The 24,084-nt window shown below is 41.3% G+C and overlaps 1 protein-coding gene across 2 annotated transcripts in view; it reads right to left on the reverse strand.

Moving 5' to 3' along the window:
• The window catches only part of LOC120563126 (mannosyl-oligosaccharide 1,2-alpha-mannosidase IA), a 233,180-nt gene extending 209,467 nt beyond the window's left edge, over positions 1–23,713 (reverse strand). Inside the window, exon 1 of one of the 2 annotated variants that reach the window (XM_039807245.1) lies at positions 22,073–23,713. In XM_039807245.1, the coding sequence (XP_039663179.1) occupies positions 22,073–22,615 (543 nt within the window). In that variant the 5' untranslated portion in view covers positions 22,616–23,713. The remainder of the gene's footprint in view (positions 1–22,072) is intronic. The other variant, XM_039807246.1, reaches the window with a different exon arrangement.
• Positions 23,714–24,084: the final 371 nt, after the last annotated feature.

A 24,084-nucleotide genomic window follows, 5' to 3' on the forward strand; every position in this document is an offset into this window, starting at 1 on the left:
GATAGATTATACATTAATGCGGGTCAGGCAAAAACGAGAAACACAAGAGCATGCATTTATATGTTAGTGAGCGAGAGCGGGTGTAATGAAGTTCATCAGTCCATGTGGCCGTGACTGTACAGAGGACAAGCTCGTTCAAATAGCTGGGTGCTACAGTATGCATACCAAAACGATACACCCAAGTCACATGAGAAATGAAATCCTAGAAGAACAGCAAAAGACACGGATGTCCGGGATGTTAAGAGTCTTTAGAAGCTGCACCGTTTATGCTAATTCATGTCAAGAGACTGCAGGTACCCAGAGGCGTAGGCACATTAATATCCATGTTCAAATGTTACGTGGATGATAAAAAGGGCTGATTTGGCACTATTATTAGAAAAGAGAAGTCTATGGCAAGAGGCAAAGACAGGACAGGACAAGTAAGAAGAGTTAGAAGTGGAATGTAGACAAGGGTTTTCAGAAAAGTTAATTTGATAAAGAAGATCAATATGAAATAACCTGAACTAATTCTTCAAAAGTTACACAACTTCTTCAAAAAACAAGGCAGAGATAAATTACAAAATTGGAGAGAGAAAAACAAATTCAAAATAAATGGTTTTGGCGACAGCTGCTCCATCTTCTTCTCGTCCACCCCTAGTTCATCTGATTAATCTGTGTCGTGCATACGGTGCTAACCTCCGTCGTCGTTCCAGACCCACTGATTCGCACCTGCCCACCAGCCACTACTATTAAATTTCCCCTAACAACTTATCACCTGACCCAGCCATCTGCCCACTCAGCTGCTCCGCATTCCTAATATACATTATATATACACAGAGGATTGGTATCAGTTACATTATGTCAGATCATCATGGCTCCCTTAGTGTTTCAGTATTTATAACTATGTCTCTTAGCCAGCAGATTATGTTTTTTGTGTCTAAGTGACTGATGGGAACAACCATCTTTGAAATTGGTATCGGTAGTCGGCAGCGGCGAAACAAGCTACAAAGTTAATAGGGCACCTTGTATTTACCTTAAAAAAAGTGTTCGTTTTGACACAGACTCAGATTAATATTTTAAGGGTCTTCAGAGATGGCCCTTTAAAACCTCTTTGAGACCTTTCTGTTTAACCAAAACAGCTCTGAAGTCGCTAGCTCTAAACCCACCAGACTCCATGTAAAAAAGCAATACTTTTAGCGTGTATATAGCCAACATATTTTCACATGTAAATCGGTAAACTATGTGTTTATTTCAACCAAAACTAGAGTTGTGATGGTTGGAAAAGTGGAAAGACGACCCAAAACGGCTTTTCATAGTTTTGTTTTGTTTCGGTCGACTTTGAATTAAGTGTATTTCACGATGCCAAAATCACTGTTTATTTACATGGAGTCTGGTGGGTTTAGCGCAATTTTGCGGATGCTTTTATGTGTAAAAAAGGATCTAACTGTTTAACAGAAAGGTTGACCTCCTTAGAAATCCTTTCCATAATGTTGTCGGACACTTAGAATATTAATCTGAGCCGGTCAGTGGCAAAACGAGCACTTTTGTGAAGTTAAATACAAGATGGACAATTGCCCTATTGACTTACATTGTAGGTTGTTTCGCCGCTGCGCTGTTTTCCACCTGTTTTTTGCTGCATGTCATTTCCCCTCTCTTTCCCCTTTCATTTCTTCACCTGTCCTGTCAATAAAGGCCTAAAAATGCCCAAAAATAATCTTAAAAAATAAAATAAAAATACTGGACCAATGTCAAAGATTATTGTTCCCAACAGTCCTTTAGACACAAAAACATAGGAAAATAGGGTTGAAAAAAAAAAAGTAGTAGTTACCCTTTAAGTCCATTTTTTGGGCACCAGGTCTGTGGTCAAATGTGGATTATAATTTATCTTTGTTAAATATACAAGATTATACATATACGATTTTAGGGGGTGCACCCTGGTGGGGGAGATTTACGCATTTAAAGATTTGGGATTTTGAGGTAATGCACACTTAAAATGCACTAGGGTTTTACCAACTTTATGGTGTAAGTACTTCCAACAGCCCCTCCCTACTCAACATCACACCCCCAAACATCCCATTTAAAAAAGGAAATATGCCAATTTACAGAAGCAGAGGAAGATCTTGTAGATCGAAATGTTGCCTTGAAAAAGGGACAAGAGAAATAAACTATTTATTTGGAGCCTAACAGTGTGCAAACCTCCTTTGTGCCCTACAGTGAAGTATTTTTTGTCTTGCATCGGAGCATTTTTGCCTGGATGTGCACACACATCCTCTCACATACTCCCTCTTCTGTCAATTACAGAAGGAAGCCAAAACCAATCAATTTCCTAGCAAAAAAAAAAAAAAACGAATGAAAAATAGCCTTTCTGCCTATATGTTAAGACGTATTACCTTGCGCCGTCCCTGTTAAATGAACCAATGAATAAATAAAAATCTATTAGTTCAGTTGCTTTTCCACTTTGAGCATGGTCATGATCTTGAAAACGGTAAAGGGGGGAGGTGTTACATTAGATTAAGAGTGGGACGACCCAAGGAGAATCTGTAAAGGAAGAATAGCTCGTGATATATCCTCTGGGGTTTAAGTGTTCAGGACGCTACATTAGATACAGCCATTTTGATTAAGAAAATAAAGACTGCGTGCAAAGCCCATGGCAACAACTCAACAATTTAGATCTTTATTTGGATTGGGTTTTATCCTGTAATGTTCAGTAGTATATTTTAGTGTCCAATGGTGTGCAGCCTTCTACGCTTTGGAACAGGATTAGAGATGGAAGTTTAAATCTATGAGTTTTGGGTTGAGGATGTTAACCGTATGGCAGACAACTATGCTGCCAGAAGCAACAGGCACAAATTAATGATGCTAAAGAAGGTGTAGTCCAAGAATTAGAGCCCGACCTATATATCGGCCGATATTAGGCATTTTCCAAACTATCGGTATCGCCATTTATAATGGCGATACCGATAATAATATAATGGCGATACCGATTGCCATTCGGTATTCGGTACCATTCGGTATCCGTGTCGCCATTTATTATCCGAAATATAAACGGACGAAACACCCTTCAACCATGTTATGAGTGTTGGCGTTGCATAGTTTGTCCACCAGAGGGCGCTCTACAACGTCCCTGTAGGCAACACTCGTGTTATACATTTTCTTAGAACTTTAAGGACTCATAAATAACTACAAATAACTAAAGTTAGGAAAATCTGTTTTGTTACGCGTTTCTGGATTATTATTTTTTTAAATATATATCGGCCGATATATCGGAGTATCGGATTTTTAAATCACCAAATATTTGTATCGATATCGGCCTTGAAATTCCTTTATCGGTCGGGCTCTACAAATAATGTCTTATTTCATCTGTCCTCTAGGATATTGTTTACAGTTTATTAAGCACAAATATAATTTCTTGTAGAGATAGACCGGCCGGTGACCGGAATTGGCCGGTTTTCACGTGCACGGTCGTGACCGGCAACCAGCAGGTCAGTCTGATGATTTCATGCCGGTCAACGTTACAATTAACTGACAATACGAGTTACAGTTCTCGGACGACCGCACACCATTCGGATGCCACAGTCTTTCTTTTCCTTTCTCTTCAACTTTTTTTTGTCGGTTAGCGTACCGTTTGGGGTCCCTGTTCGTGCTATTCTCGCACATGTAGGGAACCTCGTGAATTAACCTGCAACATGTCAGCTGTTTGGAAATTCTTCAGCGTGTGTGCAGAAGATAACAAGTTTGCAATATGCAACCCCTGCAAGGAAAAAGTAGGGCGTGGAGGGACGACACCATAAACCAAAATCACATTTTTTTAGTTGGATATTGGATGTGAAAAGAAGGAAATGGTTCTAACATTGCACTTTAGATGTGTGTGAATTTCCCACACCAGGAGTAATTTATATAGTTCTATTTTATAGTGATCTATGTTCTGTGTAAAATGCTCTATTAAAGATAGAAAATAAATATTTGCGTGTGATGTGAAGTGGTTAGAAAAAATGACATAGGAATCGGCTAAAATCTGTATCGGCTGGCCTAACTCAACCGGCCTAGAAAGTTGTAATCGGTGCATCTCTAATTTCTTGTGTACTTCAGTAAATGTAATATTGTCAGGAGCATTGTATACATTCTTTTCATCCCAAAGACCAGTTGAATTTGGCCTGTTTATACTGGTAACTGGTCCAAATTACATCATCAATAACATGTTTAAAGCTGCTGGCAATAAAGTAAATGTTGGATCCACAACAGCTGGTCCAATTTAATTCCCTCCTGACTGCAGTAACACAATCATCAAAATCCACAGAAAACACACTACAGTATGTCCACACTCGTAAAGTCCATCCGATTGCCTAAAATGCCTTTGAAACCAGTGTTAAGATGAACCGCATGCCCTTTTGTCCATGTACATGAGATATGTAGAACCAACACACTCTACCGAAACTATCAGTATCCCCTGATTCAGTGACTGAAATCGCTGCAAGCGATTAAAGACCTCGGTTTTGAATATTTAGCTTGATCATGCCTGAGCATGCTGCAACACACAGCCAAGCAGCTGGCCTAACCTTTCACAGCAACATGCTGAGCTGTCTACAATTAACCTGCTCTGTTATACATATCAGTTTGTGTCACTATCATTATTGGAAATTGAGCCAACAGGCATCACAATGTGTGAGAGCAATGATTGCAGTCTAGATTATAATGTTCGCGATGGTCTCTGACCTGCAATGCTAACAGTGTATCCTTCCATTAGCACCATCTGTTTCACTGGGCAGGATGATGGGAGTCGGGCAGAAGTGAAGGAAAATGCTCGCTCTCTCTCTCTTGACAGGCCAAGTACAGCAGCATAGCATTTCAAATACAGTAGGACAGTCAGAACAACAAGCTAGCAGATGGAAAAGCGGGAGCAACAGAGTGAGATTGAAAAAGACAGATGAAGACCGTAAAGGAAGAGATTGAGCAAGAGCAATGTGAAATACATATAAAATAGCGAGGGATGAGAAATGCAACAATACTGGAAGGGTGGAGGAGGAAATTGAAGAAGAGCCCTACAAACAGAAAGCTGACACTCCCCTTTATTCACACTCGCAATTAATTATTAATGCGAGAACTGAACAAATGAGTTCAGTGCACAGGGAGGGGTAGATGAATCGCTGCGAGTCCCCCAAGATAACTTCTAAAAATGGACGAGTCCCCAAATGGCTAGAAGGGACAGGGTGCACACATGCACGACCACTAGATATCAGCCGTAGGTCAGGGTGATAGCTAAATCTGCAAATGTAATCCAGTTTCCTTTCAAACTTGAAAACATGTCATGTCAAACATGAAACATGTCAAAGTAAAGGGTACAGGGTGTACTAGGACTATAGAATGTAGCAAAAGGAGTGCAAGCAGACCAATGTTAATGCTGTACAGTGTAATGAATATTTCTATAAAAGCACATATTGTTTTGAGTCCACCAAGTTGTATGTTTTTTTTCACAGGAGGAGTGTGCAGCAAAACAAATCCCTAATTAAATCAAATCCTGAAATCATATTATATGTATGATGCATTTAATCCCATTTACTTTAGTAATAAATAAAAAAAGATAAAAAAGCCCAAATTTAAGAGGGAAATCAGCAACTACTTTGATTCTATAATATTGCTAAATTGTCATTTTTTTGTTGAAAAAATTACAATTAAAATGTTTAGCTTTTGTCCAACCAACAGTCCAAAAATCAAAATTGAGCTTGTGCTGTCTGCCATTTTTCCAACATGGCATCATGACTTTGCGTAAACATACACGCCACTTTCCTAAAGCCAAATGGCGTGTCATCTGTACGAATTTTGAGCTTTCCACGTGTAGGTCCACGCTGTATACAGTGGATGTAAACGTGCCATACTATCGCGAGAACGTCGTCACACGCATGTAAAAAAATAAAATAAATAAAGGTTGGGTTTAGGAAAAGAACATTGGGAAAGGCTTATTTAAAAAAATAAAATAAAAAAAAGGTTCACAATCCCGGGTCTCCTGGGTGAAAGTGCTGCGCTTTACCCACGGCGTCGATAAACACGCATAAAAAACGATTATGCGTCTTGATAACACGCAAAAACGGTATACAAATTGGCGCATACACCACTTTATGAGAGCAGTCTGCATTTTTCAGTATCTCCTGACATTTTATTGACCAAATGATTAATCAACAAGATAGGCTAGTCAGATTAGTCAGATTAATCAATGATGAAAGTTGCAGCTTTATGGTCTTGTAGTATTTTTGCTACAACGCTACCTTATAGCAGTAGTTTAGGTTTGAGATTACACCAAATGTTAACTTCAAAAAGTTTCGAGGACTCATCCTTTCAGATGGTCTGATTGGATATGGCTGCCAGACCGGTATGTGACGCCACAGGGGGCGATTCGATAGTTCCAAACCTTGGATGAAAGACTTTTGCATTCACATGAATGGTGCTTCTTCTTGTCACTGTGCCAACTGCCCGTGGCAGCCTTTGCCTAACAAGAGCCCTTTGTTTGTTTTGGTTTGGGCTTTTCTGCTCTGTTTGCTCCTTTAGCTCCGTTAGCATTGTAAGTTCACTCATGTGTCGACTTCCGTGCTAAAATAAGTCAGTTCCCCCTGGCCAACAGACCCCTGCGTGTGCGATAGCACTGCTGTTGCAGGCATTGCAGAATAAAAACCCACGCATCCAAATCTTGCCAGATGCCTTTGCTGAAAACAAAACACACCTGAGTCTACTCTGCACAATGAAAAGCTCCGCTTGCGGTGTATAAATTCCCTATCACAAATGTAACATTTTTATCTTAGTGCTACTCATTAGACAACTGATGGAGAGTACTAAGATCAAAATGTTTAAGGTATTTTAATGTAGCCTTTTTTTTGTTTTCATTTTGGTAAACAGCCCGTGGCTAAAAAGCAACCCCAGAAAACAGGAATCATGGCTCCTTCTTTCTTTAGAGCTGTGGAAAATCTACTTTGGAAATGCACTAGTCAAAAAGAAAGCATCATTATTAATGGATACACTTTAGTTAGCCGTAATTACGTAAACATATGCGTAATTCCCCTGACTAGCCAGGCCATAAACAACTAATCCAATTACTATCATTAGTTAATAGCCCGCCCTCTCACCAGTAGTAAATTATACATTGACATTGTAGCCAGTCCATACACAGGTCATGCAAAGGGCAGAAGATGCGATATCATGTTACAGAGCACAATCAGATCGAGAGGCTTTAATTTACAACCGTGATAAAAAAACAACAGCACTTGAATCAGTTGTGTCCAGCTTCACTGTAGATGACAGAAAATAATTGGTCCCTTTTGTCAATCTGAGCTTTGTACCCTCTCAGTCCAGGATCTTTTCTCATTAAAATACTAGACAAATGGCATTTCTGCAGCATAGAATTTCCATCTTTCTGCAGCACCTCTTGAACAAACCTTTGAGCAATGCCTTGCGTATCCACTGATTCCTTTAACATTTCATATTATCACTCCTGTGTCCCTTGCTCCAAAAGCAAACATTTCCCTATCTGATTCAATCACAGCGAGATGGCCCGACTGCGACAAACTGAGGGTCAAACGGGAAATCATTTGCAAAAATCACAGTTTATCAGGGTTTTACGATCTGCATACATTACAATGGCATTCAGTTAGATGTACAGAAAAGAAGAAAGGTTGTTTCCGATGGTTGTATGAGGAGTGCTTTAGGGAGGTATAATTACAACACTTCATACTCTTGACAAGCAGCAATACCGACAAAGCTATAGATGCAATCAAAGCAGCTGCCTCGAGGTAGACTGGCGTAGAGTTTCTAAAACGGGTCAAACTCACAAGTTAAAACTGATATACCACAATGAAGAGATAACACTAGAACTACAGTATACACATTTACACATCCAGATACCCTCCCTCTCTTTTAGAGGCTGACAAAGGGGCCAACAAATAATCATGAGCCTAGTCTTTGCATTTATCATATCTGTATGTAAACGTCTCCCTGTGGAAATGCCCTCAAAACCTTTTGTATCTTTAAAGGTTGACAGCTTGTTTTCCACTGCCTCTTCCAAACTGCATTTCCATTGCCTCAAATAGCAACAAATAAAATCTCAAAAGGTCTGTTAGTTTCCTATACACGGTAATAATACCATAAAAATACACAAAAACGAGATGTGTTCTCTGCTACATTAATTGGCAGATTCTGCGACAGATGTTGAATGGGCCTGTCGGGTTTCATTCACTCTAGTCAGCATATAGTCGCCTCCTGTAAAGGCTCAGTGGGCCTCAAAAGGTCCACAAGCAAACTGTGTTTAAGACCTCACACACAAATGCATAAGCATACGAGCATGCACACAAACATACACACTGCATTGCTCTCATCTGCTCCAGCGTCCTGCTGCTTGATCCATTAGCTATCCAGCTAATGGCCAGTGCAGAATTAATTGCAACCATCCATCTCAATTTACTTGGAAAATACAATGGCAACGCTACATCTACAGTCATGCCACAGCTTCCCACACATGCACACGTTTGGTTCTCTATACCCGCTAGACATGGGTCTGTTTTTCATTTACTTTCACTAAAGTTTTTTCATAAGCCTTAAGTCATCTTTTCAGAGCAATAATGCCTGGGTTTGTGAAGGAAAGAGTGTGCACAGATGCTTTATATCTCGCCATGTACACTGCTTTCACTGTTCTGACAACTGTTGAATAATAACTTTCAGAAAACGTCGTAAAACTAAGGTTTATTACAATGGGTTTCTGTTTTTGTAGCTCCAGCCACAAAACTCTGTTGATGTCAAATTACTCTTCAAGAGATCTGAAGAAAGCACAGACGCAAATACTTTTCGTCAGGCAAAAAAAGCTAAATTCTGTATTTTGACACACTTTGTGCTGCATTCAAACAAAGTTGAACACTTGCTCCAAAATGGACTTTAGGCCTATAAGGCCTAAGTGCCTATAATTATTTGGATGGATCTTAAAAATCTTTTACATTTAAAAACAGAGCAGCACCTTTACCTGGCCGTTTGTTAGCATCTTATACATACACTACCGGTCAAACGTTTGGGGTCACTTAGGAATTTCCATTCCACTCCATTACAGACAGAATACCAGCTGAGATCAGTTGCATTGCTTTTTAAATCAGGGCAGCAGTTTTCAGATTACATTATGTGCTTACATAATTGCAAAAGTGTTCTCGACTGTTGTAGAAAGACGTGGCTGATCTTTAGTGCAATTTCTACATTGCCCATTATCAGCAACCATTCATCCAATGTTCCAAAGGCACATTGTGTTTACTAACCTGATATCATTTTAAAAAGGCTAACTGAGAAAACATTGGATAATGTAATGAATTTTGCATAATGTAATCTGAAAACTGCTGCCCTGGTTAAAAGCAAACAATGCAACTGATCTCAGCTGGTATTCTGTCTATAATGGAGTGGAATGGAAATTTCTAAGTGACCCCAAACTTTTGACCGGTAGTGTATATCTAATCAGTTTTAAAGCTCTTGCAGTCTCCCACTAATTAAACTCCTTAATATGGTGTCTGTTACACAAGGCAGAAGCTAAAGCTTTTCAGACTTGCTAGTGACCAAGTAAAAATAAACTCAACAGTTGCTAAGCCACAAGCCAGTGTGTAGCTGGGAACCCAATCTGAAGACTGAAAACGGACCACGCATGTTTGACTGTGCCGATAAAATTCAGTAGAAATTCAGGCTGGGGTCAAATCATGTCAATCCAGGGAGTGAGTTTCATTTAAACCTCACAGCCCGGACACACGGTGCTTTGTGATAATTAAGGTTCTTATAGCACATCTGTAATTAAGATATTATTGGAAATTGCTGCTTTGTCATTATGATGTGAACTGCCATTCTAAATTTTTATTTTTAACTTAAGCCAAATTTAATGTGATACGATCTCAGTCCCTGACAAAAGAATTGTTCCCTTGCAGGTGGAAGCCACAATCTTTGGCCTGGGTCATCCAGGGATGCCATTAGAACACATGTCACTGTCACTTTTATTGCTCTCCTTGTGTCCAGGAGACCACAGCAGACATAATTATGGGACCAGGCTCTTACTTCTGGGGGAGGTTTGGTTAGCAGCAGGTTCCCACTCTAATGGTGGGCCAAATTAACTCGGAGATGGATGGAGCTTTTGGTACGGTTAGCACATAAAAAGTCTAATTCGATCATGTGCATGACTCAGTAGCACCCTAGTTTGAGCAGAGGGGATAAAGACTGACTTGTCTCAGAAATGGTGCAGACTCCTTTACTTTGTGCTGACTGGTTGATTGATTTTAGGACACTTGTGTATTTAGAGTCTGTACTATAAATTCCACTTTTCCCTGTCAATAAATTACCATTACTTGATTGCTCAATTAGTTGATGGACAGAAGACTAACCGGCAACTATTTTGATAATCATTTTTCAAGCCAGTTCCAGCTTCTTCAATGTGACAATGTTTTGCTTTTCTCCGTTTTGTATTATTGTTAATTGAAGAATATGCTACCGCTGGATCTGGGAACATGTGATTGACTTTTTCTGACACTAAATCTATTAATCAAGGACATAATTGGCAGATTAAATCAATAATGCAATTTAACTGCAGTAGCCAGCACTAGCCTTAAGCCATTAGACTGGGGTCATTGGTCAAATCAACCCCAATCACAAACTGTTCTGCCTGTTGCCGTCCGGCAGACGGTTCAGCAGCATCCAGTCCCGCACACCACCAGGCTCAGGGACCGCTTCATCCCGCAGGCCAAAAGACTTTTGAACTCTTGAGCTCCGGAGATCATGACTTGTCACTCTACCAAATATACTTTACCTTTATAACTGTTATATACTTACTGTTTTACAAGGTGTTAACCTGTGTGTGTGTGTGTGTGTGTGTGTGTGTGTGTGTGTGTGTGTGTGTGTGTGTGTGTGTGTGTGTATATTTTTGTTTTTTTACTTCTCATTATGCATATATTTTATTACAATTTTGTTTACATTCTGTTTAAATCCATTTATTCATTTGCAATTCTGCACAAATGTATATTTATATTTTGTCATACTTTTGCCCTAAATTTTAACTTGCACCATTATTATTATTGTGTCTTAGATTTGTGATTTCTGATAGATTTAATGAGTATTGTTGGATGGTGCCTGAAGAATTTCAACAACTGCTTCTCTGTAATAGTTGTGCACATAAGAATAAAGAAATGTAACTAAAAGCCTTTGTTGATGTAATAAAAAGGCAGTAACAACCCTTTCTGTGTAATATATTAAGATATTAATGGGGAAATTCTCAGATACCACCACTACCCTATTTCAGTCTCATACCAGGTCAATATGACATCAGTACCTGATCAATATTAGCCGTAATTTCACTTGTTATTTTAGTAAAAGTGAAGCCTAAAGTGATTTATGTTTTGTCTTTGGAAATTCTTCCTCACACAAATTACCAGTTTATGATGAATGATGACCTGCATTCACAAGCTGAAATAACAGTTGGCTAACTGAAACAACACAGCTGGGGTTCTCCAAAAAACGTTCACCACAGTCACTTGAAACCGGACAGCAAGTCCCACCCATTTCCTGTTGTTGAAACACATCCACCACAGTCACCATCCACTATTTGAATGAAAAAAAAAAAAAAAAAAGACTGGTTCAGAGAGAGAAAACGAGAGAGAAAAACACCATTAAAAACAGGTTCTGATATGAAAGTAAAGTAGACAACAGATTATGTTAAGACAATATTAAAAAAGGCTTTTGAGGATGTTAAAGGTTTAGAAAGATTATATCCTCTAAAACTAACAGACCCTGCATTCAAAAAGCACAATCATTCAAGATTTAAATGACAATGGTGTAAAGGGTTTAGCAGTACTTTTGAAGAAAATGCTTCCTGCCAATAGCATTTTAAAGAAGCTCTTAAAATGTTCACAATATGACAGCTGCTTTCCTGAATGTTGGGATTTTTGAATGTTATTTTGCAGAAGATTGACAGTTCATTTTGGACTGCCTTGGTTCTCTCTGGTCGAGATAAATTTCAACAAAATGCTGAAGTGTTTATTTTTATTTTTTAAAGGGGCATTGTATGGACCCATCTTGTCCATATCCAGCTGGCTCTATCCAGTGTAATATTAGCGTTCAAGAAATACGCTCAAGAGGCTGTCACCTACACTTCTCATTCAATTAATGACCAGCAAACTGGTTGTTCTCTTATATACAAACAGTTATCAGTAGACTATCAAATCAGTTTAGTATTTGTGGACAGCTGAAAATTGCAATTATCTAGCTGGCCCGTCATCTAACCTTGATAGAAACAAGAGAAATCTATACGGCTCCCTAATGAGCACTGAGCAGCGTTGCTGCCATTTGATTAGGGACTTAATTGCGATAATAATGAACAAATACACCCAGCTCTGGCTAAAACGGTCGTGTAAGCATTCAGCTAATTAATGGCTGTTTGCCCACTGATGCTGATGAAGGAGAAAATCACTAGGGAGACACCTTTTCCTCTCAACCCACGTTAAGCTAGACAGCACTGTGTTGGTCTGTTAAGCTTTCCAAACAAAGCTATTGTCCTCACTCTGGAGGGAAACCCGATCCTGGCCAACAAAGGCTGCTACATAAAAGATGATGTTGTCTTCTGGGAATCCGCCTAAATTGTAGGTCAAAAGCTTGACCGCGTTATTCAGCCATTTTGAAAGTAGGCCGAAGCCATGTCACAAAACGATATCAACATTGCAGATGGGCCACGCAGCTCACACTGGCTCTCTGGTGATGCAGGAGGCAATAGTTGGCAAAGCAGTGGTAGTAAACATGCCAAGGGCTGCAGGTTGTCGAGAAGCAGGGAGGAAGAAAGAGAGAGACAACAAAGAGGAAGAGAAGAAGGAGTAAGAGAGAGAATGAGTGACAGTTAAAAAAAAAAAAAAATGACAATTAGGACCAGACAAAAGACGAGTAAGGAGTGAGACAAGGAGGAAGACATACTGGGACAAGCCAGGTCCCCCGGCCGACTCTAATGTCTTGCCATTACCCTGTGAATACAGCCTTGCATGTTTTCTGACCAATTAGGCAGGCATAAAGGCAGGGGGCTGAAACTCAGCTGGGGGCTCAGTTCGTCTGCTGGTTATATCTAGGCCACTTCTTTCCTATTTGTTGAATCTGCCAGAGCAGCAAGGCCAAAGAGAGATGGTTGAGGGGGGGGGGTAGGCGAGGTGAGGGGCGATTTGATTTCATTCTGCACCTAGCAGAGGATGTCAAGCAGAGCCTGAAGCAAACAAGGCCATCCCTGGACCTTTCATCTTCTCCACTTTCTGCATCTATAGCAAACACACTCACACACCCCCACACACTAAAATCATACATTGCCTGAAGCTTGCAAAAACACGACTGGGGTGAAAGCATGTGTGCTGTGTGGCCAGACTGTTGTAGGATGCTGGGAGTCCACATACGTTCACAGAGACACAGTCAGGCACAAAGGTTGCTTCTCACCCTCTTTCTTTCATGTTATTACAAAGCTAATACTGTCAGCAAGAGCCGTGAACAAGTGTAGATAATGGTGCGAAAACATGGTCATCAGCCCTGGTTTATTTAGGCCCAACAGTGCTGAGCACACCAGAGGAAAAAGTGGAGAAAATTATGATAAAGGCACAAACTATGTAGGATTTTGGGAGATTTTTGCCTCATAAAGTCATTGGCCAAGAGGGGAACAGTAATCACAGGCCTTCAGAAGCCAGGATTAAGAGGTACACAATGACCCCATTATGTCAGCAGTACCGTTAACTCGAGATAAATGTGCTTCCAAGGAACCTATTGCAACATCCCAGCAACGAAAGGGGGACTGACGGTGTAAGAAAGATTTTTGAGAGACTGGCTGATGAAATCTGAGAGAAGCAGAAATCTAATTTCCAGAAAAACACACGGCCACTGCCAAGAGTGCTGCACACTCGCAGCTATTTGTCCTCTGTTCGGGAAGGTGGTCAAAATGTTGACAAATTCTGCTCCGGGACGTGACCCTCTGCCTTTACTGGCAACTGACGCAAAACCCGTGGCCTATAGTAAACACAGAAGGGTGGAAGTACAGCAAACAAATAGGCTGGGTCATGCCTGATTTTAAGACTCTGCAAATATTGAAGTGCAGGAGCAAACAACAAAAAGAAAACATCTGCAAACTGTTGACTAGGCCACGTCATCAGGAAAAGAAAAGATATACAAGCTGTGTGTGACTATAAAACTGCTGAGGAACATCTACTATGCTCACATGAACCACACACACACACACACTATACAGCATACATACAAAACCCCACTGTTACATTTTGGACGAATAGTAGGACCTAACTTGTCTCTCCAGAGAGTAGGGCACTTAAAGGATTTTATTCGTTCAAGATGTGTTATAATCCTTCACTTCTGCCTGTGACAGACACACACACAGACACCTTCTTCAACTTGTGTAAATGCACTTGCACAAGAGGTATCTGCAACACACGCACGCACACGCACACACACACACACACACACACACCTTGAAAAGCATGCCTCAAAAGAGAGACTTACCCCTCAAGCCAGTTGCCCTACCACAAAAGGAATGCAGGAAGAAAACTGCGGTGAATGCAAAAAGGGTGGTAACCAACATCTCCCCTTTTTTACTCACATCCTTCCTTTTCCTCTCTCCATCTCACCCGATCACTTACTTCCTGCAGTGATTGCCTGGGGGGGTGGGGGGGTTGGGGAAGACCTGGTATTGTGTAGCTAAATCAGCTTTTATCACCCACTGGAAAATAAGCTTCTTTGCTGGGCTCTTAGGAGTTTACCTGACATTTGTCTCGCTTATTCAGTGAAACACAAGACTTCCTGGATGCAGCTGCTTTGACTTTTAGGTTCATTGGTCCTAATGTTGTTACATTGTTATGTAATGCCTTAAGGGGACAGAAAGTGGGAGATGACTATGAAGGAACCAATCGATATCGAAGGCACAAGTAAGCAAGATTGTCATTAGTCAACACCAGGTCAGCATGTAGTCACTCAAGTGTTGCAGCAGGAAGTCTAAATGTAGAGACGCAGCAACCCTCAAACTTCTGCTTTAAACCGCAAAAATCTAATTAGGCTTCTTTGGGAGATTTTCTTTTCAAAAGTATGGAAAAAAGCAGAAAATAATCAATGACATACACTAGAGGCTACATGCCAGGTGTCAATCATGCTCTATTCTGCTAGCACAAAGCACTTAAACAGACAATGTTACTTGCACAAATGGAGTCTGCATCAACTGTGATCATTTTTCAGAATTTGATGCTCAAGGATGAAGAGTGTTTTATCTGATCACCATAAACAGCACAAAATAGCTCTAATGTGCTATAATGTGTGTGGGTTTATAAGGATATGGTCTTTTATATAAACACGCAATGTTTTTTGGGGTTAGAAGCACGTCTACTACAGGTTTAGTGCGTTTGTCGTCATACTGGGGTATTTTTGTTTTGATAACATATACATTTTGTTTTGATAACAAATCATTGGTGAAGACATGCACTTTGCAGGCTTCTGAGCTTCATTTAAGTTTTTAACCACACTTTTTATTATCGGAGGTTTTCAAAACTCCACAGCCCGTGAAGCCAGGTGCAGCAGTTATCAGTTTGCATCAGTAAAAGGAAACTAGTAACTGCCATGTGGTTTTAAGACGTGGCAGAATAAATATGTTGTTTGTTAGTAAGTCAACTTGTATCTACTCATAATGTGATAGATTCAAGGTTACTTTCAGTACTATGTACATTATGCAATGCGGTTCTTTTTCCAAGACACACCAAGTTGTCTTTTCACAGCCACCATCACTGTTGCATGCAATGAGTCCTTTCATTATGTTCTGCACGGACACATCCTCAGGTTTACTTTCTGATCAACATCAATGTTTGTTGGTTGCTTTACTGCAATGTTCTGTATACTATGATGAGATTTGGGATCACTACGGTTAGTTTGAAAGTGACAAGAAAAGTCTGTTGTTATTGTAAGAGGGCAACCTAGTTGGTTAATGACAAGTTAACATGAGTAACTATGTGACAAGAGAGAGAAATAAGCAGGAAAATAAACCTATAAACATGAATGTGTGAGGACAATGACTGAGAACTGCCCTTACAGTAAATGTACAACACCAGGTGGTACACTCGTCCTAGCCTTTCAATCAATATTGTTGCAAGTATTGCAATTACTGTAAGCAGCCCTGGGTAAAACCCATTGCGTGCCTATAATGTACATGAAAAATACACTCCTCAGAAAACAGATCAAGTAGTCAACTTCTTTCTGTGTGGCAATAAAGGCCTGCATCAATGCCTGGCAGCATTGACAGGTTGATAATATCTGCCTTCGCTGCCTAGTCATTGACTTGCACGATATATCAATATCCAGCGGGCTCCGCGGCTCACTCCCACGCATGAACAGACCAAAGACAACGATCGGCTCATACTCCAAACACCAGTCGCTGACATTTGCACAGCATCCACATAGGATGGGAAAAGCACAAATGTTCCAGGTCTGTGGGAGAGCAAGGAGAGTGTAAGCCTTTTTTTTTTAAGACTTTGTACATCTTCTGTGTCTTTCTTCTCGCTCAGCAGGCGGCCATTTCCCTGGCTCAGACTGAAGGTTGTTTGGCACACCTGGTTCGTAGCGGGAGACAGCGGGGGAATGAGGGGTGGAGGGAGGTCACGGTGCTCAGGGCCGGCCAGAAGGCGCCGGCTTAACAGCAGCATTTTATTTAGACAGACACCCAGCTCACTGGTCATTACTGCTATAAGGGGATTTCAGGTCCGGCTACAAGCGCACCGATTTCTAGAGCTTTGGTTTAGGTTTTATGTGTCCGTGGGTGTGTGTGTATTTGTGCAATGTGACAGTTCAGTTGTTATAGTCTGGAACAATTATTTAAATACAGTATTTGCCACACTTAGTAAAACTCCTTCCTTGCGCACTGTAAAAGGAATACTTTGTATGCCACTGTGCCTTTAATTCTGGCTCAAGAACAACAAGACAATTTGCCTTTTTTTTTGCACAAGTTGGAGTCTAATCTAAAATTGTTATAGTTGGGTGTGTCTCAAGAGCAAATACAACATTCAAGTAGAGCTGGGCAATATATCGATATCGTGATATGAGACTAGATATCGTCTTAGATTTTGGATATCGTAATATGGCATAAGTGCAGTCTTTTCCTGGTTATAAAGGCTGCATTACAGTAAAGTGATGTCATTTTCTGAACTTACCAGACTGTTGTAACTGTTCTATTATTTGCCTTTACCCACATTACTGATGATTATTTATCAAAAATCTCATTGTGTGAATATTTTGTGAAAGCACCAATGGTCAACACTACAATATCGTTTAGGGCTGAAACGATTCCTTGAATAACTCGAATAATTCGATTACAAAAAATCCTCGATATAAAATGACTTGCCTCGAAGCTTCGTTAAGTCAATGTTACCAACGTTGTATCGCTGACGGACGGTGTTTCTGCACGGAGCATTATTACTGTTGCACACCAGACGCGGCTCAGTCTGCTGCTGGCGACACATGCCAGAGAGTAAATAGCGAGGGGCTAAGAGAAGAGACAGGCAGGAGAAAACTACAGAAAGTGTCCAAAGTTTGGAATCAGTTCAAATGTAATTAAAACTAAGACTCTGTACAGTGTGTCTACCGCAAAATCAAACTAGCTTACCACGATAATAGCACGACGTCAGTGCTTTAGCATCTCAACAGAAAACATGGAGTCTAACTTAATCCTCCATTCCACGAAGCGGACCGACAAAAGTAAATCAGAGTCGTATGGACGATGAAACTACACCAAACACAAACTACCAAAAACAAAGACAAGAAAATAGGTAGTGCTGACTACAATTTGATCTAAAGAGAGGACGCATTGACTATCCCTTCAGAAAAACAGCTGATTGTTGAGTCTCTCTCGAAAAAAATAAATAAATGCATTTAATATGTTTAGCTTTTTGAGAGATGATATTGTAAGCAATAAAACTTTTTTTACATTTTTTCCGAAAATGTAACCAAACTATTGTTTATTATTGCTCTTCAATAAAACAAAAGTATTTCTTATCCGATTACTCGATTAATCAATGGAATACTCTATTACTAAAATAATCGATAGCTGCAGCCCCAGTTTTGGTTGTTTAAAAACTCAAAAAAACAATTATCCGATTAATCGATCAATAAAGTGCTAGATTAATCGATTACAAAAAGAATTGATAGCTGCAGCCCTAATATCGTTGTGGTATCGATAGAGGTATTTGGTCAAAAATATCGTGATATTTGATTTTCTCCATATCGCCCAGCCCTATTTTAAAGTCACTTCATGTATTTTTATTAAACATCTAAATTCATGGCACATTGGCATTTACTAAAATGCATTTCAGCAACACACAGCTGCTCTATGGTTGCTGTTCTTTAGCTGAACCTCAACCCCTTGAGAACTTAGCCTAAATAAGTCAGAAATGTATCTCACATAAAACCAGATTTCCCTAAATTCTTAAACAATAATTCATTTTCAAATTAATCTAAGATCCTAGTGTTTGGTTTCCTTTATTTGGAAGTGAAAAACTCAAAACCAGAACTGAAAAAAAAAACACCTACAAAGTAAATTTTGCCAAAATTTCCCTTCAGCGGTTTTCTCAGCTAAAAGATGAGGTGAGCCTGTCAGTAAAGTGAACTAACAAACCGGTGCTAATTTAACCAAACTGTTGTGGATTAAACAGTTTTGTGCTTTTAACTCGGTTTAGAAATCTTTTTTTTTTTCAAAATAGCACAGGGAATTTTCATTTCTCCACGACACACACACACACACACACACACACACACACACACACACACACACACACACACACACACACACAAAAACACAAAAAAAAAAACAAACACACACACACACACACACACACACACACACACACACACACACACACACACACACACACACACACACACACACAGCTGTACCTCATTTTATTGTTGTTAGTCTACACAGTGATGCATCTGGGCTTCAGTACTGGATGGATAAACACAGTGACAAGCCTTTCAACTGAAACTGTCAAACTCCAAATTCAGTCCCATGCACCTGATCATCTAGATAAGCCATCAAATGCGCACACATGCAGTTAGCAGGCACACACGGGACCAAAAAAAAAAGCCCTGAAGACTTTTATTGCTCCACTGGAGGAGGCTCTGCCACGAGAGGCTGCAGTGTCTGTCCTCTCACTGTCTGCAGTACACTTAGCTGTTAGCTTTATCGCCTGCCTGCGCTCCCAATGTGAATGCATCATAGGTTAGAGGCCACATTACACAGTGTGTTCCAATTTCCTCAAGCAAAGGCCTTTATTTGGCCGCACTGGCATATCTCGGTTAAAAATTCAGCGTATGAGGGAGAGCGCAAACCTCCGGCTTTATAGAGAATGTCCTTGAATGCACACACAAATTCTTGATTACTTTTGATGTAAAAAAAAAAAAAATGAAAAAAAAAAAATTCAGATCTGGCTCAGATCTCAATCTTCATTACCTTAGTGAATGTAAAAAGGACATCAGCAACAAAATGTGCATGCATGAAAGGACACCCCCTGTTGCTCCAGGCGCACATTTTTTGTGGAGCGGTCCTTGCTAGCTAGCCTCTCTTATGTGGGAGCCAATCCGGCAGCAACACAGCCATGCGCCAAAGTGACTATGTGTGAGCCATGACATCACAGAATTACAATTAGGAGGCAGATTGAAAATGACTCTAATTTTCATTCTGCGGAGGAATTTTGGAGGAGAATGAACTATCTACTAGCAGGGAGGTAAACAGCACCTTGACGACTTTGGCAGTATTTGCTGGTATCCCAGGGGGCCTAGCTAGAGGTGGGCTGCTTTCAAATATTTGCCTTGTGTGATCAGCCTGTCATTGTCCCTTGTTTCCCCCTCACTTGGCAGTGGGTGCACACACAGAAGAAGAAGGCAGGGAGTCTGCTTTCTAGTTGTTGGCAGTTGAGAAAAACGATGCCCGTTCACAATCATTGGAGGCACTCAGTGGGCTGGACCAGACTCTCTCTGTTGGCTCTGGAAGGGGGATACCCTCTCTTTGCATTCCCTTACAGTGGCAAAACACTGCTTCTACAGAGCTGTTCTGTCCGTACACACTACAACACGAGCTGAGAGTGACAACTGGAAATTCAATTCTGTATGATATTTCATGCTTCACAGAAATATAAATCAAAACAGCTAAAAAAACAAAACAACAACAACATCAAAGCATGTTAGTTTTATTGTTAAAGTTACTCCCTGGTTTTACATCTGTAAACCTGGACAAAAGCACAGGCTCGCAATGTGTCAGTCTGTGCCGGCAGCATGAATGTGTGCCTCCAGGAAGGAGAAAAGCCGCCTGGAATGCTGCCAGCGGGCTTGAGACAGTGGGAGCTGAAGCAACAACAGCAAACCACAACAACCAAACACAAGGCTATGTGGACATGCAATGTAAGTAAACAGGGCCTGTCTGTTCTTCAACGGCTTATTAAAAAAGGACTTCACTTAAGGAAACGCAATTACAATTCTGCAACATTAATTGAAAGAGGGTGTGGTGGAAAAAAAAAAATTTTTCCTCAGAGAACTATGACCCCAAGGCAAAAACTATGCCGAGCTCAGCTGAACAAGACCCCGCAAGCAAAGTCACATTGACATTCACTTACAACAGCATCAAAAGAGAATGACTCAGTGAGAACTGAGTGCATGAGGGCAAACTGACCCTCTCAGTCCTCTGATGCCTCAGTTATCATGTAGCGCATCACCTCTAGGTATGAAAGGCATGTGAGCAGCGTGAGAGGGTGACAGCAGACTGTAAGTGAGAGTGACAACAGGACTTATCCGTGTCACATGCCAAGGCTGAAACCCATCTGCTGCTGGCCAATGGCTTCCCCGCTGCTTCTGCTTCTGCTGCTGAAGCTCCCCCCCGTCCTCTCTCTCTGTCTCCCTCGTCCCTCTCACCAGCCTGACTTGCCTTGAGTGGGTACAGATGTGTGATCCACAGACGCTCCCACTTCGGAGCCCTTATTGGACCCAAAGGGCTCAACAAAGGCTGACACACAGATTGAAGAGCTCCTGGCCAAAGTGTCACTGCACAATGTCACATCATTTGCAGGCGATTGTGTGAGGGTGATAGAGAGGTGCCACAGCTAAACGCAGGACATTTTAGCATTCAGGACTGGCCGGATGGAACGCAATTCAACCGCTCGCAAAACAATATGGAAATCTGATAATTTATATGATTAAATGCACAAAGGCAAATAATCAGAATGAATTTGAAAGACTATTTTACACACACACAATGAGGTTATAAGAAGGAAAACATAAAACGTACACATTTATTTTGCAGTGCTAAAACTCTCCCATGGGCAGATTACTAAACGTTATAAGACATTTTTCTTCCTATTCTGATATCAGATTTTATGTAATCTGGACTACAAACAGCGGAAACAATCATCTCCGTCTTCATCAACAGAAACACAAAAGAAATTCATCGACATAAAGGCAAAGACCCTGGGTACATTAACACAAACGACATGATTGAGAGGGATTTGCCTGTTTGACAGGAGCTTGGCAAACAAGTGTCCCACTGCCTCTATAGAGCGATCATCTGTATTGTGAGACAAATACAGACCAATCAAATTCAACAACTGAAATATAATTACATCTTTCAACTGAGCACGATTGTTTTTCTTTATATTTGAATAAGGCAGACTGCCATTTATCCCTTGTGTTTTGACAGCATGAACACGCTCCTATTCAAAAGACTGCAACTGAAACTTATTTGCTCTATGAACCACAGATGCATAAAAAAACAACCTGTATTTGACTATTGTGTGTAAGAAGTTGAGTGATGTGACCTGACTGACTGAGATGATTTGATCAATGTGATAGATTATAGACATTATTCATACTGCACAGACACTAAACATTTGTCACTGATCCACCCCCATATGTTACTTATGACTTCCCATAATCCAACCAGATCATTACTGTAGTTCCACATACCCTTTAAAAGGCTACTATATGACAAATATCCACCTCCTGTAGAATCATGCAACTATATAACGATCACCCTGCAGGGTCACGGTCACATCCTTACCTCTTTGACTTTCTCCCGGCGCTCGTTAGTCATGGGGTCGCTCGGCTTGCCGTTGTCTCTTCCCAGCGGGGGTTTGAGCAGGCAGCCTCTGAACTTATTGTAACTGAAAGTATCCGAGTTGGCACCGTGGTTGGAGGAGGTCGCTTTCGCCGAGGCGGACTCCGTTTTCGACCTGGGCAGAGTCAGGTCCTCCTGCGCTCTCCCCCCGGCGAGCCGCTCCTCGGTCGCCTCGTAAGAGACGGGCGGTTTGCGGCTCAGACTTTTCAGCTTGGTGCTGGTCTCTCCTTTGGCTGGGGTCATGCCCCCCTGGTTCTTGGGTCTCTTTAAGTGCTCCCTGGCATCGTTCTCGGACCCGACAGTCACTGGCTGGGTCTCTGTCTTGGACAAAAAAATCCGTTTTAGTCGGACAGAGTCGGGCAAAAAGAAAAGGGCCCCAAAACACAGTGTTACCAAACCCGAGAGAAAGAGCAGAAACACGAATTTCTGGGACAGGCGCAGACCCATGCCCGATGCCGACACACCGGGCAACTTTCGGAAAACCATTGAAACTTTTTCTTGAGATGTTGCTTTACAGTATTTCCTCCGACACTACACAGTGTTTTGACAGTCTCCACTCTCTACTGAGCAGCTTCAGTGCTTCTTTGGGGCATGTGTAAAAACTAGATATGCGGGATTTTAAAACACACCCCCGTGACACTTACAGAGCTGCATAAACAGCCTGCCAGAGCTGTCTTTATCTCGCTATTGATTGGATCTGCATTAAGCGAAGGTTAGGCCTGCCTACATCAACAATTTACCAATCATTTGGTAAACACAACTGGAGAGCTTTGGGTTTTTATTTACACCACGCAATCGCTGACATCAACAGACCGCAGGATTTGGGTTTTACAAATGTAAACCGTAAAACAGCACAGGGCTTCGGGGGCTGACGGATAAATGGCACTGGCGTTTACTGAAGCACTGGGCTATATTCAAGAATAACAGGATTACTATAGCACACGCCAGGCTTGCAAATGAATGCACTTTTACAGGATATAATCAAACGGCTCGCAGTCTGTCAGGCCTGTGAACAAAGTTGTGTCTCGGTGCATTATTCCACGCCGTGCAAATCGTCAATAACACATTGCCCTACGGTGCAAAAATCTCAAGCGTGCAGCAGAGCATGTTTTTCTTGTCCCCGTTCAAACCGACTCACGTTGCTGCATTAGGCTATAAGCCCCTGGAATCCCACGTAAGATCGCAAGCCGTGTCGTTTCGCATCTATCCTGTACAGCTGGTGGACGGAAACGCGTGTATATTCATATCGCCTATCTGTCAATTGCGCTCCTCCAGTAGCCTCCGTTATCCCCCTTCTCCACTGGCGTCAACACGCCGGGCGAAACAAATCGGTGGAGGACATGAAAGAAGGCGGGTTTTGTCCCATGCGAAGTTATCCTAGCCCCTGATCCAAATCCGTAGAATAAACAAATCCACCATCCAGTCCGCCGGTCTCCCACAAAGACAGACACACCGCCGCGTCGTCGCTCCGGTACCCGCCGCCGTCGGTCCGCCTGCCGTTCCTCGCTCTCTCTCGCCTGTAGTGCGCACTTGTGTCGCCGTGCCGTGGACGTCGGCTTGCGTAGAGAGAGGGCTGGAAATGTAACATATAGCAGGCAGGGGCGAATCCAGTGGGCTGGTCGGATTTCTTGATGGATATTCACAACGGCTTATCAAAACACGGTTAAGCCGTTTGGACAAAAGCAGTCAGAGGTCTGAATGGCTCTGTACATTTGAAAACCATCCACATCACCCCCCGAGGAAAATGACTCGTTTAATCCTGGAAAAGCTTTTTAGAAGCGGATAGACATATCTGCCACAGTTGTCTCAACAGTCCTCGGGAATTAAATAAGCAACTCAATGAGCTAAAAAATAAAGAAAGCACTTTCTAACAACCACTACTTTTTTGCAGCCCACCATACAATATTTCATTAAGTCATTTTTTTTTTTTTTTTCAAGATCTCATTGTCTTTTTA

This window comes from Perca fluviatilis, chromosome 7 (genome assembly GCF_010015445.1).
Source record: "Perca fluviatilis chromosome 7, GENO_Pfluv_1.0, whole genome shotgun sequence".
Lineage (NCBI taxonomy): Eukaryota > Metazoa > Chordata > Actinopteri > Perciformes > Percidae > Perca > Perca fluviatilis.